Source organism: Anneissia japonica, unplaced genomic scaffold (genome assembly GCF_011630105.1).
Source record: "Anneissia japonica isolate Jap-2015-1 unplaced genomic scaffold, ASM1163010v1 scaffold24_len2511860_cov200, whole genome shotgun sequence".
Lineage (NCBI taxonomy): Eukaryota > Metazoa > Echinodermata > Crinoidea > Comatulida > Comatulidae > Anneissia > Anneissia japonica.
In genome coordinates this window covers 2198594-2213082 of record NW_022730786.1, presented here as the reverse complement: position 1 = coordinate 2213082, position 14489 = coordinate 2198594, and the positions used below count along the sequence as shown (strand labels likewise).

Here is a 14489-nt window from a genome sequence, read left to right as displayed (position 1 = left end):
ACATCTGGATGTTGAACAGATAAAATGTACAGTAAAAACATTTGTAACATGTGACCGTCGTATTATGAGAAAAAAATTTAGAGTAAAATTGCCATCCACCCCCACCCCCCTTCACTTTTTGTTGTGGGAGTCTTCGTATATTTTATCGTGAGTTTACATTTGCTGTCTATACATTTATAATAATATATTCTTTTCATTTTTCATGATTTTTTTTCCATTTTTGTGTAACTGCAAATATGGATCTCAATCCCAGTCTGTTTTTGATCACAGAGCTGCAGCTGTTAATTTGACATTTAATATATGTTTTCGAGGCTTTTCTGAGGTTCTAATAATCCATCAATTTGATTCTGCAGACCTATTTAAGACATTTTTATGCCAGTGTTTTTTAAATAAAAGTGAAAGAAAAGATAAAAATGTCAGATAAACATCCCTTGAGTGGACCCTTTTATTTCTATCTTCAAGAGTTTCCCCCAAATACCAAGTTTGTGAGGGGAAAAATGGGTATTGGTAATTACAAAAAGAAAGAGAGTTTTATTTAATGTGACTTAGAAAAGACTTTTCGAACTGTGAGTGAGATTGAGGTTGAGTAGGTACTTATATCTCTTGAGTAAAGAGAATTCCTGCATGGCTTTACTGAGGTTAATTTTCCCTTTGTTTTTGTTAACAAAACTCTTGATTAAAAAAACTCTTTCTTGTTACAAAAATACACACTTCCTGGCTAATCAAAGTAAATTTACCTGCATTATGTCACAAACTCAACCAGAATTCACTTTTGTCATTTTAGGTACACGTCTGCAGCCCAGGACCTAGTCATGGCTTCAAGAGGTATTCTGCGAGAAAACGGGTGGCGGACCAAGTCCAACGCCCTGGCCTCGGGAGATGACATCACAGCGATGGTTATACCACTGTACAGACACAGTGTGTTATCACCGCAGAACAGTCTCACTGAATCACACGATGCGGTCAACATTTAAGTGGTTATCTTATCTGGAGTTTTTTGTTTGATCAATTTTTTGTTTTTGTTTAACTAATAGGGTCCAACAAAAAGTTTAAGAGAGTAGCTGAAACCATGGAAAAGAAAGTCATTTAATGATTGTTTGGCATGGTTTGGTCCATACTGTCTTAAACTGTGTTCACATGGCATTAACTTTGACCAAGATCAAGGGTAAACCTAGTTTGACCAAATTGTATTGCTGTTCACACTTGCATATGCAATATGCAGTGTAGGTTTTAAGGTAGATTTTGCCCATGCGTGGCCAGTCTAATCGTGGATATATTTTATGAAAAGTTGTGACCAGCATTAGCATGCACTTGCAAAGATTTGTTCGCAATAGGCTTTCGTGCTCCTGAAAACAGCCTAGTTATTCTTCCTGGGGCAACAATCGCTCTGTAAACCACTATAGCAACTCCCTGGTTAAACTCACTTACATCTTAGGTAGTTAGACTGAGGAGAATACTGGATATTGTTAAAAAATAAAAAAAGAATATGCTTTTAGTTAGAGGAGTAAAGTTGTTTTGATTGTACAAGTTTTAATGTGTCACAGGGCCCCCCGGATGAGCAGTGGTATTACTGAAAGGGCTACCCTACTGAAAGAAAATGAAATAAATAAATAAATATATAAATAAATATCTTTTGTCAAACTGAACAGGTACGTGCTTGGTTTGACCCTATAATTTCAGTATGAACAGGACTTATGCTGGTTCTGGTACTGGTATGGGCATTTATAATGCGCCTCTTCCTTGCGGTTGTAAAGTGCAGTTCTTTTCCCTGGTCATTGAGTCCACATGCTAAGTGTTGATGCTGGTAATCAGCGCAGGAGCAGGCAACCCCACCAGGTACCCATTTACTCCTGGGTGAACAGAAGCAATGCAGATAAAGTGTCTTGCGCAAGGACACAAGCGAAATTCACAGCGAGGGATTGAAACCCCCGACCTCGAGGTTGGGAAACCAAACCGTTCTCGCTGCACCGAACCGCTTTATTGGAACAGTTTAAATTATGTTGTAAAAAAAAAAAAAATTGTTTTTTAATGTATCGCATTTTAATCGAAGGGCTTCATGTCTGCCTGTGCTATGTCCTTCAAATAATGTGATTTACATCAGCATTTCATAATGGAATTTCTGATAAGGCCGCCCCCTTGAAAATTGTTGCTAAGGTGTTAAAACATAATATGCAAACATGTGCATTGATGGGACAACACATGTGTTTGTTAGACACATGAATATTCATGGCCCTGTTCTGATTGGTTGGTCAGTTGTTTAGTTTGATTGACACCCCAGAAAGGTCAATGAACTTGGTACCTCTACAAACACAGTTAAATTTACTCCAATATGGGAACAAAATTAGTTTGAAACACCCACAGTACCCTGATTTAGTGTATCCTACTTTAGTATACTCTAACTGAAATACAGAGTCCCATGTTGTCATGTGATATTACTTAAATGTGAGCCCATTTTAATGTATATAAAATCTGTAAATATTATAACCTTCACTGTTTCAGTGTACATAAACATACATGTCTTTCATGAACATCATCTTTAGCCCTGACACAGGTTATCATAATTCAAAATCAAGTTCAAAATTCAAATTGCTGATCCGATAATACCAGATCAAATTAACATCATTTTTATGCTTTATACTCCGCACCTGTTTTTTATCCATTATTTTATGAAGTTATTATATTCATAAGCCATCCAAAAGTTTTTAGTATAACTAAATTTGCTGGTTGGGGTTTGGAAATGTAGTATGGTTTTTATTTAATTTTGGAATGGCGAGAGATTGCGAAGGGTATACATTAATATCAATTGCAATTCCAAATAAATGACATAATTTCATTCAGTCTTCAAACATAATAGCATTGAAATTTGACAGCCTTGGAACATGATTTGGAAACAAAATTTAATTTATTTTTCAAAAATAGTTTTTGTCATACTGCAGTATTTTATGCAAGGAGTGAATCTATGATTTCTTATTGATTTTATTATATAATGGCCACATAACTATTTTCCTACAGTTTCCTATACAAAAAATATGATTAAAGGAGTTTTGCAGGAGTAAAATGAACCCTAGATTCTCTATATTTTGACTTATGATTGTGCTGCTGAGGGGCGGATCTGGAGGTGTCCAGAAGGAGGTGGGGGCCAATTGAGACAACACATAATTCTTTTTTTTTTCTTATTTTTTTTTTTTGACTTTCCAAAAGGGGACCAAGGTCGGTTGCATTAAACATGTATTTTATGAGGAAAAAGCTGTCATTCAAGTAATAAAAAATATTCATAGCCAAGGAGTTGTTTAGGATTAGAATGTAATATACTGTTTCTTATCACTTTCACTATTTTATTATTTTTTTAATGTTAGAGTTCAACGCCAAAGTTTAGGGGCCTTGCATTTTCTCAAAATTATCGAAGAAAACAAATTAAAATGTTATATATATTAATGAAACATTGGTTTTGCAATATAAGAAACTACATCATTTTTGCTGTGGAATAGGTTCACAGTTCGAAATTGTTTTCATAGATTGTATAGTTATGTAATATAAATTGAAAAGAAAATTGTTGGTGAATATAAAGTGTTTTATATGTTGCATGTTTGTTTTTTATAAAATGGATCTAACGTGTGCAATTTTCTATATATTTGCATGAATGTTATGTACTAATATATTAAACTGAACAATCTAGAAAAATGCATTACAGCGAATATTTTCTGATGAATGCGTAGGGTGTTTTTTAATGTTATGTATGGTTGATAAGAATAAAAAAAGACAGGTGTTTTGTTGGTATTTTAATGCCAACTAAGTTTGTAGAATTTCCAAAGAATTTTAGCTATACTGTATTCAATACAAGTTGTTAGTCAAGTATTCTATGTGTTTTAGGAATGAAAATGTCATCGCCTCATTAAAATAAAAATGATTAGTAGTATCTTAAATCATTTTTTTCAGTGCTCCATGTGCATAATTAATCATTCTTTGTGCTTTAAAAGAATTAGTTGTTGGTTACAATGTTTGTAGAAAGTGTTAATGCAGCTCCATTGCTATATTTTTGAGGGCTCACAAATAATTCCTCCAAATATTGCTATTCCTATAGCACATCTTATTATTTTATGTTCCTATAAACTCACGATAACCAAAAGGGGAGAGGAAATTCATTTGTTCTCATCCATATTGTGTATAGCAGCACTGTACCTGTGGTAGAACAGTTGTAGTTTACACCTGGAAGTTTCTTTTCTACCTCTAGTTAAAACAGTCTGTACAAAAATTTTCCCAAAAACCAGTGGTTCTTTTTAGAATACATAGAGTATCAGGCACAGAGTTTACTGTACTATACAGTAACTTGTTCCCAATATGCATTGGCATGCAGTGGGAATGGACCACTGGATACCAGTATTCTTCTGAAATAGGGTTTTATTCCTCTTTTAAATTGTATAGTATAATATATAGTTGGATTTTATCGTTCAGTAGACACTGTTACATATTATTCAGAAGAATGCTTAAAATATAGTAAACCATTTTTGGTGATTTTAGCGGGGAAACCGGGAATCGGTGGCATAGTTACGGGTGGTGCAGCTAGTGCAAAGCTATTAGAGGCCCATTCATATATAGACCTAAAAATAATAATTTAAAATAATTTTCAACTTAATTGTGAAGAAAAAAATGGCCAGCAGGCACCTTAGTAATATTCAGCTTTTAAGAAGAGTAATTATTGAGTACTGTGTTGATTTCAATTAAGTGGTGTATTCAAAAAAGGGGTAAAAAGGAAATTATATTCATTATAAAGTCTGAGAGTGCCATTTCTAGCCATCTAGAGGTGCTATAATCATAAATGTTTTTACCTCAGCCCCAACTATAGTGGAGCTGAGGTGGTCTGCCTGTAAAAATCCCTCCTTGGCCCGCTATATTTCGAATTCACTAATCCGCCACTGCAAAAATGTTAAATTTTATGTGCCACCAATTTTCTTGATTAGTTTAGAACAGCTGCTGAGACCGAATATGCCCCTCTTAAAATAGTTAAAAATCTGATTATCATTAGTATTTATTACTAACCTAGGGCTTTAGGAGTAGGGGGTAAAAGAAGCAACTCTTACAAAGAATTTTCGGAAAAAAAACTTTAGGGAATTCCCCTATCACAGCAAAGGGCCCAGCAGTTAATCTTGTACTGGGGCCCTTTCGCACCTACGCCACTGCAGGGAAGTTAAAATTCTTGACACTGTGCTCCAAAAAATAACATCCAACTTGCCAAATACACCTCACTGTATTAGATTGTATTTAATTATAGGCATGGTTAAATTAAAATTAGGTCAGTATATTATTTTAAATTATATTATTTCCAGATGTATTATACATATTATACAACTTCTAGAAAATGTGATAATCCATTACATACTCCATGACAGTTTTCTGTCGAGTTTTTCAAAACTAGATAAATGCTGGTTCCACGAAAAAAAATACAGTAGTGGCCTTATTGAATTATCTATCATTTTTTTTCATGTGCAAGGCCAAATTCTGTTTGCGGAAACAGCTTAGTTCAATATCACATTCTTACAACAAGCATTAAGTGATGTACTGAAGCACAAAATTTGAATGACAAAGGATTGACCAATGAAAATTTGATACTAGGCATGTGGCTTTATATTAAGATTAAAATACTGTAGCACTTCCACCACTAAAATTTGTAATTACTACCTCGCTATGAATGCAGCTGAGCTAAAGTCACTTATATGTAGGGCAAAATTTAGATACCCTAGTTATAAGCCCAACCTCCTCCGAAGTACAAGCCCATCACCCACGCTTTTCAAGAAGTTTCATGCATAATTTTCTACCCAGAAATAAGCCAACAACCAAACTTATGAAAATTTGTGAGCCCACTGTTTTCAATTGGTTAGTCTATACATCAAGATTTTAAATTAAATCTTTATTTGTGTTTAAGAATATAAGTTGCAGTAGGAAAGCAAAGAAATACATGTTTGCAATGCTCCTAAAGACTTAAGTTCTATATCGTCTGTGTGCTTTGTTTAGATAGCATATATGTGGCCGTTGAACGATAAGAAATTCCCACCAGAATCTACTAATGAATATTTTATTGTGTTTATTAATGGAATTCTATTAGTCAATATTTCTTAGTTATAATGAGAAATGTAATTAGAATTTGGAAATAACTTCCAATAAATTGCAAATATGAAATGTCTATATGAAACTATAAGGACCAACTCACAACCAAAAGAATGTAGAATTAAACTGTATATTTAGCACTAAGAAATTTGCAAAGAAAATACTGTGCAACACTATTACGAACTAAACATTTAAACTCAGTTTATAATCAGCGTAGATTCTTGTCATACAATTAAGATTTGTATATTGTCATAGCTTCTTATATTAAGATATTTGTAGAATAGAATCATTTATTATTTCTATATGAAATATGTGTTAATTGAAAACATTTTGTAAATTTGTGTGTAAAATATTTTATAGGAATTACTGAAATTTCATGTCAAGATTATGGTATGTAGAGTACTATAGGTGGTGTTATTACTGTAGTGTTCATACTAATTTGTTATATTTACCAACATAAATTTGTTATATTATGTTAATTATATAATTAGATTTTAGTTTATGTTATTTTGCTTTAATAATTATAATAGAGTAAATTCTACAATTAATATCAATTAAATAACATATATATATAAATATATAATATTAATGTTTCCATTAATAATATTTATACAAAGTAAATTAATGTTAATAATGGAAATATGATCTAATAGCAAAATTATCTTTTATTAAATTTATATTGAATTTATTAAATACTGATGTTTTTCATTGATACATTTTTAGAATCATGCAATTTTGTATTTTAGATATTTATATAATTTATATAATTATTTTTAATTCAGTTCAAAAATATATATCAATAGATTTAATTTATTTTATGAATTATTTAAATTTATAAAGTTGTTTTAAAAAAGTATCAAAAAACATCTTAGTGTGTTTGAACAAATCAAAGCCAAATATTTATGGGACCTGCTCTTTCAATATATAGTATATCTTAAATTCTTTAATTGATTTTGTGATGTAAAAAAAATTGCAATATCTCCTTGGAAAACACTCTACAAATAGCTGGGCTGTAGAGGTCTAGGTCACGTCGAGCAGGTCGCATGTATTTAATCAGTGAACGTTCCAAAGGATTTATTTTGCAAACGTTTCTACAAACATTTGGTTAAGATGACTGTACCAAGCAAGACTTCCAAAAACAAATCTTATTTAATGGATGTTGGTGATTTTTTGAAACTTTTTTAATTGTTAATGCGGTCTTGGATTCACATGCTGCATTAAATTTATTTGTATTCATGAAATTATAACAGTTTTGTTTATTGTGGATTCTGTTCTTGTGCTTCTTCTTAAATACAGTATCATCATTAATATTGCAGTTTTCAAAACTTGTGTGAACTTGGAGAGTATAGAGTACAGATAAATATTTATCCAATAATTATATAATTTGTGTTCTGTATATCTGTGAAAGTCCATCCCTGGGACCCCTCTATTTTGAATTCCTGGATCCACCCCTGGTCATTAAGTTTTTTTCCACCCCCAGTTTTTTTCTGGCTGTAGAACTGACACCACTTCCTGGGCCTCATAATTAGATCAATGGCATTCCCTAGCAAAGCTCCAAACACCCCACCCCACCACCGCCATCTGTTCCCAGTGAAAATTTGCTGATCGTAACATTTACAAAGAGTTAGTTCCATACATAACCCTAGTATCCCCATGAAGTCCTGTCCCATTTCAAAATTGTAGTTGTAATCTAAATTTTAAGTAATGAGATATTTAGTTAAAATGAGAATGAAATCAAATTGGAATAATCAATAATTTAGACCACTCAACAAAATTGTTAAGATACAAATTTTTATTTACATTTCTACTTACTATTAGTACAATTCCTTTGATACAAAGGTGGCAACAGGTTACGTATAAAAGGGAGAAACCACAACTAAATTCACGTCATTGTCATACTGAGAATTAAATTTTGAATTATATGGACAAATCATTATATTTAGCACATCTGCATCAATTAATACTTGTGAATAATTTAACTAGCATCATATATATTTAGTCAAAATTACTGGCATCATGTATTTTTGGGACCTGTGAATAATTCACCAGCATCATGTATATTTATTCAAAATTACTGGCATCATGTATTTTTGGGGAATCAACAAATACTTTACTTATCAATGTACTGTATATAGCAACATTAATCATTAAAAATTTTCTAGCTTAGACATTTTTAAGATCATTATAACCTGCATCAAAAAACATTTCGATTAGATTTTTCCAGTATTGAAAGTGTAGTGTGCCAACCAATGTTGGTATCAATTCTTTTAAAAGTGCTATTTATAGAGGGCGGTATTCAACTTTCCAAGGTAATATTAAACATCATCATTTTAGTTCAGTGTATCATATATAAATTAAATATAACAATGACTTCTAAGAATAAAAAAATAATTATAACTATCAGTATCACAAACAATTACAAAACAGTTCAATAAACATAACAAAAATGTAGAAAACATTTTTTTGGACAAATTTATGTGCAAATCGATGTACTATAACCGCAATAAAATTATAATGTGCTAAATTTATGGATTAAAATTATTTACTACATTTTGCCGTTCTGGGCATATTTAACATACAGTGCTGATTTATCTCTACAAACACCACTTTTCCATTATATCTGTAGTTCAGCTACTGTAATGAAACAATAAATAACAGTAGTAATTAGATAATTCTTCCATGCTAAAAAAGGAAAGGAACGCCTCTTATTTGACTGTCAAAAATAATTTGTAGCTGCGATATATATTGGAAATCGTGACCCTGTCTTGCGACCTTTTTTAAATCCACATCGTGCTGGTAGGAGGGCTTCTAGTGTACCAGAAGAACTAATTTGCATAATACTGTATATGGCTTGTGGGGAGGGGAGGAGAGCATACACTACAAGGTAGCCTTATAACATTATCATTATTTTGGTACCTGCCACACTTTTCCTACAACCTGTTATAACTTCATTCTTTCTGTTGGCGAGAATTGAAGATATGTACTACAAAGCTGAATAGAGTGCTTATTTTCAACATACGAAGCAATAATTATTCAATTTTGAGCCAGTCAAAAAATAGAAAGACAAACCATAAGCAGGCTAATCCAATATTTAAATTACAAATTCAGAAAAATAGTTCCAGATAAGATATTAACATTTACAACAAGAAAGTTCATGTTGTATTTAATATCACTAATAAAATCATCTGGTATTGTAATATCATTGGTATTTTTTTCCAGGGAGATAGAGAGTTTAATTTTTTTTCCCCAATTTTACAAAGCTCAGTAGCACCTGTTGGATAATTTAAATACAGGACTGTAGTCCTAACCTGCTTACACTGTCTACATTTTTCTATTTAATTTACACCTCTGCACTTCCTTAGTAACAAGCTATGCTTGCCAAAATACTTGAAACTAATCCTTTGCCATCAATTCTTTGTGAAACGACTGGGATCTAAGTCTCTGCACTCACTTCCTTCTGGAAATACTAGGCTGCGTAAAGATGTATCAGATCCTCTCTATTATACACAAAATACTCCACATGTAGTGACATTTTCATACAAATATTTTATATTATTCCATTGTTTGAATCCTTATTAGATTGGTAGCATAGTAATTTTCACTCATCAATATTTGGTAGCCAGAAAGACTGAAAAGGAAAGAAAATCAAGATTATGGAGACAATTATGGGCGTTTATGCTAGCTTTTTGATTGTATCATTCCACAACCACCACTAACACAACACTATTCTATTAGGGGTCCTACAATGCTCTTACCATTGACTGTGATGATGTGGCTAACATTAAAAACTTCGGGTTGAACTGGACACAGTGAACTGGTGCCCCATTGTGACTTGAGTCTAGCACTGCTGTCTTGGTCCCGTTTTCAGCATTCCAAACATGTACTCTACCATCCTGAGATCCTATGTAAACATAAACAGGTGTTTCAAGAATTTATTCCAATCAATTAAAATTCATACAACTTCTCTGATTGGTGGGAGAGGGTGTGGCTACGATTAGGTGAGATACAGGCCAACACATATGGGTAGGATACATATAATGGAACAGTAAGCCTGTACTTTTTTTATAGCTCTTTGCAGAATCACCAGGTCAATGGATCCATGAAACTAAACACAACAAAGTGTGCTTTCCTTTATGCTTAGTAGCACTGAGATAAAAACGTATACTGTACAAATGTATTAACTTAATAGTACTGTGATAGATAAATTTTATTTTATAAGACAAGAGCATACCCAGGCAGTGGTGGATCCAGAAATTCAAAATAGAGGGGGGTAGAAGGAAGGGAGTGAGGTAAGAAAATTTATTTAAATGGCCGGAAATGGCACGCTCAGACTTAAATTTTAATATAATTTTCTGTTTTTCTAATGGTTTTTTAATAATTTTGACACAATCTATGGGGGCCCCAGGCCACCTGGGCCCCTCCTCTTGAATCTGCCACTATCAGTGTTGGTAAAGGTGTGCTGCAGAGCAGAAATCTTGGTTGGGCTGAGGGGTAAACCAATTCTGGTGTACTTTCCTTTTCTGTATTACAATATTTGTACTTAATAATTGTGTCATTAAAGTGAACCTACCTGACAAAACAAATTGAGCATCTGGGCTAAAAGATGCTTCCAATAATATTCCTTTTTGATTCACATGACCCTAAAATAAAACAAAAATAAACAAAAGTTTGCAGCATTACATAGTGTTTTTAATAATTTAAGCTGTCTCATTATATCTGATTTACTTTGTGTTCTAATATTACATGATTATTATTACTATATTAAATTCAATATCCAAAAGCAAAAGATAATATTTAAAAAAAAAAAAAATGGCCAGGGTCACAAAGATAATCTACAGAATCTTACAAAAATATAACACTGTACCAATTTATATAATGTAATTCAATATATTATCTATTATTATAATCATTATCATTGTAATTGTCATTAGTCATCATCACCATCTTCACAATAGCCACTTTTATCACCACCACCATCACTCTCACCACCACCATCAATATCATTATCATCATCATCATCATTTTTATTTATTTATAATCTCAGTATAAGTGTATTTTTTATGTATCGATTCAAGAGTGTCTGCAATACCATGTATGACTGTAAGGCTTGCCCGGAGAAGGCGTCTATAAGACGAATCACAGGTCCATTTGTAGAGATCAGAATCATTTTACCATCTGAGCTGAACTTGAGGCCTGTCCAATCACAATCCCGGTCTTGTTGTAAACGAAACGTTGTAAAAGGTCCCTGTATTTAAAAAAGGTCATGTATCTAACTTTTGTCGAGACAACTTCCGGTATCTATGTTGTGTTGATTATGCGAGACATTTTTTTATATCTTGTTTCTTTAAAGATCGTCAGAGGAGGGCGGAAAAAAAATAAAACTTAATTTTCTTTTCTAATTTAGCAAATGGAATTCTAGGCAATGGCAGGCATAATAAAAAGAAAGAAAAACTTTCATTTTTTTACTGAAATTTCCACTTTTCGTGGCGGTGGGTGCTCTAATTGGCCAAAAATGAAATTTAATTTTTATTCGAAATTATAATTATTGGTGGGTAACGAGTTCGATGAACAAGGTATAAAAAAAATCTCATCTCGTGGCTCAGGCTCCGCTGATTAAGCATACTGTCACACACAAGAGGAGGCTTATCATTTGTACCTTTTGTAAAGAACATACAACATAATACTACTTCTATATGTGGCTACATTTTAATTTCTATTTAAAAAAAAATTAATTGTCACATTCATTCACCTACCTTATCAAATGATCGGAGGTCGTACAATTTTATCATTTCTGAATTTATTCCGCAAGCAAAGATGAGCCCTTCAGGATCAAATGCAGCAACGGGACGACCTTGTAACTGCATCATTCCCTGTAACACAAGCACATCAAATCTTGTTATTTGTTAACTTTTTGATTATTTATACTTTAGTTTTAATTGATATTTATGGGAGATTTCTTCAATTTCATGTTTGTCTGTCTGTTGATCTGCCACATTGTACAATTGTGCCCGATTGTGAATTGCAGATCTTGGTTCAAATCCTCGAAAAATGCACATAATTTTTGCACAACTCAACTTTCCACAAAAACATGAGTTTTTATACCAGCTTCTTGATGGAAACATAAAAATAGAAGCCTCTACACAACAATCAATGAACCACTATTCTTACCTGACAATTCGGTGACCTCAAGTCCCATAGTCTGATAGTTTTGTCCAATGAGCTTGAGAGAAAACTATCATCAATTGGTGACATAGATAAACTCACAACTCTGTTGATAAACAAATCAAAATATTACAATTATTTATGGGACTGGCTTGATGGAGTAGTGGTTGCAATGCAATTCACCAACCAACCCATGTATCACAAATTTCAGGGACTGGAACGTTTGGAATTGTCTAAACTAAAAAGCACCAATAGAATGGCTCCCTCATTCTGCTAGATATGCACAATGTAAAATAATATTTTAAAAATATGTATGTCTGTACATGTAAATTAGTCCAGTGCAGTAGTCCTACTTACTTTCTTGTATGCCCTGGAAAATATCTGATGAATTTGTTGTCATGCAAAGACAAATAGCGGATGGTATCGTCAATCTTATTAGAACTGTAAATGCATGTGTTTTGCGCATGTGTAAAGCGTATAAGATCCACTCCATATTTCTTACTATATAATGTTTTCTTCGGTCTGAGAATAAAAAATATATATGAAAATGTCACATTTTATTTTTATATGTTCTACTGTATATATTTTATACTGTAGGCTATTTCAACATATTCAACAAATTATCTCAAAGCAGTGGTGCCCTAGAAATTAATTTGGCAAACAATGGATTTAACAAGTCCAACAGGGGTTCGAACCAAGAGCCCACTTAGTGAAGGAGAGAGACTTTATAGAGGGGAGGGGGTGTTGGATGGTAAAAATTACTCTTAGACCACAATATAATTACAAATTTGTCTTTATAACTATTGAATTAATTTTTGGCAACCTAAATTGGTATCCGACAGCATTTTTGTCTGACAACCCCAAATTATTACAAAAAATAAGCTTAAATAACTATAAACCGCTGCAAAAACTTTACTCAAAGAAAATCCCATTTTTTCCCATGCATTCCAACACCTGTGGAGTAACTTTTGTCATGTAAATCAGTAGACCAACGCAATTGAATGAATTTAACTTGTTACTAGGCCTACCTGTTTTTGAAAAAGCAATTACAATTACATGACTTTTACATGAGGATTTTCATCACATTTTGAATGTAAGAATTTATTTATTTTTTTTAATTATGGACAATAAAGAGCTTGTTTAGGCTACCTATAGTATACTATAGGTGCAACCTTCATCCTAATTTGGCTTTTTTTTCCAATCTTCCCAGACCAGGTAAATAAAACTAGGCCTATATATTATATATGCCTGGTCCTCACTGACTGGAAAATACCAATTCATGCAGTCAAGACTGTATATAAAAATTTATAGCTAGGACATTACATGTAAACCTCAACATCAAAGACCAGTTACAACAGCTCATATTGTTAGGCTAGCCTAGGCCCTCGACCATATTCATGTTCCAGCAATCGGCAATGGCTGCGTCAAGCCGGTCTCGAATGCGGATTTTACCGGCCTGGGCTAAAATAAGGCGGCCTAGCACATTACGTGTCGACATAAATGTTTAGTCTAAATAAAGAGAGCATATATTACACGTACTTTCCTTCTAGACAGTCATAAATTACAATCGAATCGTCATCACTACTCGATATTAAAGTTTCACCGTTATGTGAAAAATCGACACTGTTGATTTTGGCTGTGTTCTGGTCCTTGAAAAGCTTTGCCACTCGAAAATTCCGAATTACTTGATCGGAAAGCTTCATAATTAGTAACTAATTATTGCTGATTGAATATAGTGATCTATGGACAATATTTTGTGTGTTGTGAACACTTTAAATTCACATTTCAAGCAATAAAAAGAATCTGAGATGAAAAAAAGTGTAGAGGCCTAGGCTACAACAAACTCCACGCGGAAAAATCATGGAGATAATAAACAACAACCTACACATGATATTTTGAACGTTAGTGGCGCTATACGATCTTTGCTGAGAGTGCTCGAAGGAAATAAAATAGAGGGCGGCAGACTGCAATTTACTGATATCAAGGCTTCTAAATTAATTACAGTATGTAGTTGTTTGTTACGATTAAAACATATAAAGTTTTGAATCTTCACAGAAAAGATACACCGAAAATTACAATCAACTTAATGTCAATTAAGTTAAATCATCGATATCAGTGGCGTAGAAAAGTATTTTTCATGGGGGGGGGGGGATGATTGGCGTGTTAGCCAGTGTCGTAACAGGCGCGGAGAGGTGGGGGCAGGGGGAAAACTGCCCCTCCCCTGA

General features: G+C 33.0%; 2 protein-coding genes across 4 annotated transcripts in view; one reads left to right on the top strand and one right to left on the bottom strand.

Annotated features, from left to right (window-relative positions):
• The window catches only part of LOC117115071 (protein phosphatase 1H-like), a 54218-nt gene extending 52382 nt beyond the window's left edge, over positions 1-1836 (top strand). For all 3 annotated transcript variants that reach the window (XM_033258731.1, XM_033258730.1, XM_033258732.1), the window contains exon 8: positions 785-1836. In XM_033258731.1, coding sequence (XP_033114622.1) covers positions 785-974 — 190 coding nt within the window. In that variant the 3' untranslated portion in view covers positions 975-1836. The remainder of the gene's footprint in view (positions 1-784) is intronic.
• A 7511-nt stretch (positions 1837-9347) lies between these two features.
• LOC117115088 (WD repeat-containing protein 82-like) lies at positions 9348-14143 on the bottom strand. The gene is made up of 8 exons (XM_033258754.1): positions 13804-14143; positions 12622-12786; positions 12271-12370; positions 11856-11972; positions 11192-11347; positions 10673-10742; positions 9858-10003; positions 9348-9730 (listed from the first exon to the last, which is right to left on the bottom strand). The coding sequence occupies exons 1-8, from the start codon at positions 13965-13967 to the stop codon at positions 9701-9703; spliced, it is 948 nt and encodes a 315-aa protein (XP_033114645.1). The 5' UTR covers positions 13968-14143; the 3' UTR covers positions 9348-9700.
• Between the last annotated feature and the right edge of the window lie 346 nt (positions 14144-14489).

Coding starts and splice junctions, on each gene's coding strand:
- LOC117115088 (XM_033258754.1), bottom strand. CDS start 13,967: ATGAAGCTTTCCGATCAAGTAATTCGGAATTTTCGAGTGGCAAAGCTT. Junction 11,973..12,270: donor TGAGGTCACCGAATTGTCAG/GTAAGAATAGTG, acceptor CTTGTGTTACAG/GGAATGATGCAGTTACAAGG. Junction 10,004..10,672: donor TGCTCAATTTGTTTTGTCAG/GTAGGTTCACTT, acceptor ATGTTTACATAG/GATCTCAGGATGGTAGAGTA.